General features: G+C 37.0%; 1 protein-coding gene across 1 annotated transcript; it reads right to left on the bottom strand.

The window, feature by feature from the left end:
- Nucleotides 1-1,173: 1,173 nt before the first annotated feature.
- Nucleotides 1,174-4,598, bottom strand: LOC113287503 (GDSL esterase/lipase At5g45920-like). Its single transcript, XM_026536278.1, has 5 exons — nt 4,212-4,598; nt 3,870-4,079; nt 2,908-2,975; nt 2,550-2,714; nt 1,174-1,652 (listed from the first exon to the last, which is right to left on the bottom strand). Exons 1-5 carry the CDS (start codon nt 4,308-4,310, stop codon nt 1,493-1,495), a joined length of 702 nt encoding a protein of 233 aa, XP_026392063.1. The 5' UTR covers nt 4,311-4,598; the 3' UTR covers nt 1,174-1,492.
- Nucleotides 4,599-5,228: the final 630 nt, after the last annotated feature.

The following is a 5,228-nucleotide window of genomic DNA, read 5'->3' as shown; positions in this document are numbered from 1 at the left end:
CACTGGATTGAAGCTCAACTTAGATAAAACTACGTTGACTAGTGTGGCTGATCATCATCAAATTTCTAGCTGAGGAGATGGGATGCAAACCGAAGAATTACCAATAAAGTATTTAGTTCTTCCTCAAGGGACAACAGCAAGAGCTTCTACAGTTTGGCAAACTGTTATAGAAAGGATGGAACTCAAACTAGCTCAATGGAAGACGAAATATTTGAACAAAGCTAAGAGACTTAACACTTACGAAGTGTACTCTGTCTTCCTTACGCACTTAATTTCTATCCATCCTAACATTACCAGCAAAGGTGGGAAAGAAAATGGGGAGTATCATGAGAGCACAAAACAACAGTGTCTTGGGTGGCTCGGGAGAAAAAATGCAAAGAAAAAAGACATGGAGAACTAGGCATCAAGAATCCAAAAACTTGATTCCAATCAACCTCTATACTCCAAATGGATCTGGAGATACTCCAAAGATAAAAGACAACAGTGAAGAAGGGTAGTTCAACACTGAACAACCAAGAATGCAAATAGCCTACTGTCGGTTAATATGCATACGGCTCGAGGAAAATGGTTGAGGAAAGGTATATAAAAGAGCAAACAAAAATTAAATGAAAGTGCTAACTTTGGTGGAGAGTCCTTATATTTCTGGCATGACAATTGGTTGGGAGATGGATGCTTGAAAGAGTTACTCCCATCGATATATAAAAAGGCAGGGAGATGGACGCTTGAATGAGTTATTCCCATTGATATGTAAAAAGGCAGGGACTAAGTGGTGTTCAATGAAGGATTGTGTGGATGGACAAGGTAACTGGGAGCTGAAGATAGGGAGCTTGTAGAATGTGGAAGCTAACGAAACTAAGCTCCGCTGGAGTTGGGCTGGTTAAAATAACTAATATGTCTTACAAGAGAACCTGTGAAGTAATCTTAAATCGTCGGAGTTGGAAAGACAACAGGAGTGCGGGGCGGGCTGATTTTGTTTCTACAGATTGATCGAACAAGGTGGGTGACAAAATTTGAAGTTCTTAAACTTCGTCTCTTGAGCATCGTTCACTGGTAGTCTGGTATAGACAAACAGATCAGCTCCTTTTCACGCACACCTTGACGAGCCATTCAAACAAACAATATCTGACATTCAAGTGTTTTTAAATATTATAAATTTCATAGTCATAATGTTGGTTCATATCAATCATGAATTGGTTGCTTTTATAAATCTATAATCATTAAGCCCAAACAAGTAAAAACCAATTGATGCAGAAGCAAGATTTATAGGACCACGCTCCAACTTTCAATGTTGCAGCACACAACCAAAAGAATTAACGGAGTAAAAGAGAACAAAAGCATCATTTCAATGACCAGAACAACAAAGATGGGGAGAGCAGCAGACTTTGTATTAATTACCACCACATATATATGTTGCTTCTTAATTGATAAACTGTGTAACTAACTAACTAAAAGAGTCCCCTGGTATATGTAATGTGGATAATTCAGGAATCTCTCAGTTCTGGAATGCTTTCAAGGGATCACAAGGATCGATCTGAGATAGGAGAGGGAGATCTGCTGATAAAGTTTCAACAGTTACCCCTTCTTTTGTAAGCTTTTTGATCACTTCCTCATATACAATTTTGTTCCCAGTTGGTGTTAGGTGTAAGCCATCACTGCAGTTCCAGCAAATAGAATTGTCAGCCAATACCAACATCTACTTATGGTTACACCTGGCATTTTGAACTCAAAAAGCAGTACTGGCTACTCTAGGTAAAATGTAATCCAATGAGTTCAAAAACATAATTTGGGACCGCTAGAATATCACTGAAACAAAAATAAATAAAAGGAAAAGTATTTAAATGCTAATTGGTCGCACATCATGGGAGGTTGAAAACATGAAGGGGCCACACTTTGCCATCTTAATTGTGGAAGCTAAAAAATGGGTGTTGTAGGCTTGTAGCCAATAGGTAGATAGTAGAAAAACATCTAATAAGCTGCATTGGGTGACAACCAAGATGACACCGCACTTTCAGAACAGAAAGGATACGAGACACGGAAAGCTCCAAGAACGAGTTGAATGGGTACTAGGCTCCGAAAACCAAAGATTTAGATAAATAGAAAGTATACTTGTGGTTCGATTACGGTCTAAACCTCCTCTATGAAAGTTGGGAAAACCTTGGTTAGGGTAATGACACTTCCCAAGAACCAAAGGTGGTCATAATATACCTCCAAACTTACTTTAATCTTGAAAAGATACTAAACAAAACATAGTAATCCCCCACCTTAGAGGAATATGACAAGATGCATTAGAATCGACATCAAATACCATAGTATATTTGGTCTGCGATATATGATAGAACAAACCAACCATCAACGTGTCTTATACATAAACATCACCTCTTCAGAATAGATTGAATTAGCTCTAACTAATGAAATCTAAATACTTAAACACCTCTATGCAATCAATTGTTTTAGCTCAACTAGTGATGCTAAATATTCAAAACATGTGGTGTCGGTGTGTCCAAAGATTTTACCAAAGGATAGCATAACAACAAACAAGCAAGAGTTACCTGAGACAAGATTTTTCCCAGTTAGGGTATTGTTGCATTTTAGTCCATAAATCCACTCCAATCACTCCACATTCATCAGCAACCTCCACACATGCCTTAGCATAAGCACCCGCAGCCTCATTCGTCCTTTCCGACAGACCTGATGGATTATCTCCAAAAGGATGCCTAGAGAACAAAGAGTACTAAGCTTGTCAATGGATCCTCCCTCCAACGTAGTAGCTATACAGAACTACAACAATAAACAAACTAAACATCCAAAAAGCAATTCAATGTTTCTCTCATTTAGCGTCTCAACAAAACATCCCTGATAAACCCAATAAAAGACGAATTAAATGGTAATAATATAATTCATAGTTACCTAATACGTCCATCTTCATCAATTGGAGGTGGAGTTATAAGCAGAATAAGAGCAGTTGGCCATTTTCTCTGAAACCAACCAACAGAAAAGACAAACAAGTTAACTACATGATCCACAAAAGTCACAAACTAGTGGTATTACATTAAAAAAAATACGAAAGGTAAGTACGCATGCAGAAGTGATTCTGAATCCTTTGGTTTTGAACCTATTAAAATATACCAAACAAATCTTTCTTAGAAAGTATGATCCACAAACAAAAGAAACTCTTAAAGAAAAATACTTTGATAAAGCTCAAAATAGTATGCTTAACACAAATAGGGTCCCACAACCATTGTGCGCTCATACATCAAAATACTCAAGACCAGAAAAAATGGTGACGTAAATTAGCACTAAAATGACCTTCTTTCTCTCTATATTGACCAGGCTCCAAGTGGGAAAGAAATAATGTTAAGTACTAAAGGGATGGATGATGTTAGAGATTAGTGAACACTTTGGAATGCATTAGCCAAAATGCATACACATCCGTTTTACATGGCTTCCATGCGGAGAACCTACCATTCATAAATCTATAGTCTAGATAGTAGTGTCCGTCTTGGTGTAAGATGCTGGGGTAAGCCTAGCAAAGTCGATATATTAGTAACCAATTTGTCAGAGAAAACCACATATGGTCCTATTTAGCTGATATTGATGCATTATACAGTGTGATAGCTACAGAACAATGTTACATTTACTCGTATTATATAATAAATCATAATAAGTAATTCTATTATTTCTGCCATGTGAGACAGATCCATCATTTAAGTAGGTATTCTCTTTAAATAATCAACCAGTATTTTTAGTTCAGAGAAAAAAACATAGAAGAGAGAGAGGTATCAAGAAGAATACTGCAAGACCACATGCGTACCACTCATGACTGACTGTTGGACAGTGAAAGAGTTGTAGAAAGAGAGAGAAGTAGGGACCTTAATGAAGGAAACTATTGATTGCAGGTTCTGCTTGTATTCATGAAGAGGAACATGTTGGAAAGCACTAGTTCGATCAGGAAGAGAAGCATCATTAGCACCAAAGAAAACAGTCATTCCTATTGGTGATTCTCCATTACAGACTTTCTCAATCACTTTGAGTACCCAGCGCGTATTATATCCACTGTAACCTCTAAGAATTACGTCCAACTGATCATCAAATAGCAGATTGAGAAAAGTCAACACACAATCGAACCATTTTAATTATTAATCAAATAAACAGAAAAACAAAACTAACATAATCCTTAAAACCAGATAGCGAATCAAGAAATAAGGTTTTACCGAACGGGAGAAATGATGAGCAAGAGAAGCTCCCCAACCTCCGTCTCCAAATGAATCTTCAGTTATGGAGTCTCCGAATAAGATCATCTTCGGTCTCATCTTCTTCTTCTTCGTCTGGACACAACTAACCAGTAAATTATGAAACCTACCACTCTTATTCCCTATGATAAGTCTGAGTATGATTGAAGATCAACAATTATCCAAAAAATCTGATAGTGATGCTGCAGGGATTTGAGAGAGAGAGAGTAATTGGAAAGTTGGTTTCGGTTATGTCTATCACAGAGGAGACTGATAGGGTAGAGTAGATTTCTTCGGACTCTTTTCTTTGTTTCCTTTACTTCTTCTTTTCTATTCACAAATTGAGAGCGTCTCTCTCTCTCAAACTGTACCTAGACGACGTCCACTATTTTATATCCACCAGTGATTTCTCCAAAGCTTATTTTCCCAAAAATGCCCTATCACATCTTTGGTGAATGACAACACTATCCCTATCTTCCTCCAGCTATCCCTTAACTTCCATGGCAGAATAACAGTGGGATGGTTTTTTGATGAGTGCAATTTTGTGGACCGTTAAAGGCGTTAGTGTATTCAGTTCAGTGTCAACGACCCCTGAATACGAAAAATAAATTTATTAATATCGAGAGGATCAAGGAACTGCATTGCCGTAGCATCAGCACTACTTGCTGATTCTAACCAGCTTAGGCCATTTTTGCCGACTAAAAAGTGAAAACTAATGTTAAATTCATTTTTTAATTTTTTTTTTCATTCAAAAACCTACAGCGGAAAACTTAATGTGCACTCTAAAAATTTTGTGACAGTCCCATATTTTCCGAATTTATATTTCATATACAGTCTATTCTGTATCCGGTTAGAATTGAGAGTAACTGATTTTTCGATTCGACGAAAGAATTTAGATTTCATGAGCTGATTATCTCAAGGTTTCTTTATCTCTTGGTGTTCTTGTAATTTGACATTTTTTTTCCTTTTTTTCTATTTCTTTTTTAGCTTTCTAGATAT

Source organism: Papaver somniferum, chromosome 6 (assembly GCF_003573695.1).
Source record: "Papaver somniferum cultivar HN1 chromosome 6, ASM357369v1, whole genome shotgun sequence".
NCBI lineage: Eukaryota > Viridiplantae > Streptophyta > Magnoliopsida > Ranunculales > Papaveraceae > Papaver > Papaver somniferum.
Note: the sequence above shows the minus strand (reverse complement) of the source record. Positions and strands in the feature narration are given on the sequence as shown.

Excerpts from the sequence above, each read along its gene's own strand:
- LOC113287503 (XM_026536278.1), bottom strand. The coding sequence starts at position 4,310 with ATGAGACCGAAGATGATCTTATTCGGAGACTCCATAACTGAAGATTCA. Across the intron at positions 2,715-2,907 it reads GATGAAGATGGACGTATTAG|GCATCCTTTTGGAGATAATC; the intron begins GTAACTATGAAT and ends TTTGTTCTCTAG. Across the intron at positions 1,653-2,549 it reads TGGGAAAAATCTTGTCTCAG|TGATGGCTTACACCTAACAC; the intron begins GTAACTCTTGCT and ends CTGGAACTGCAG.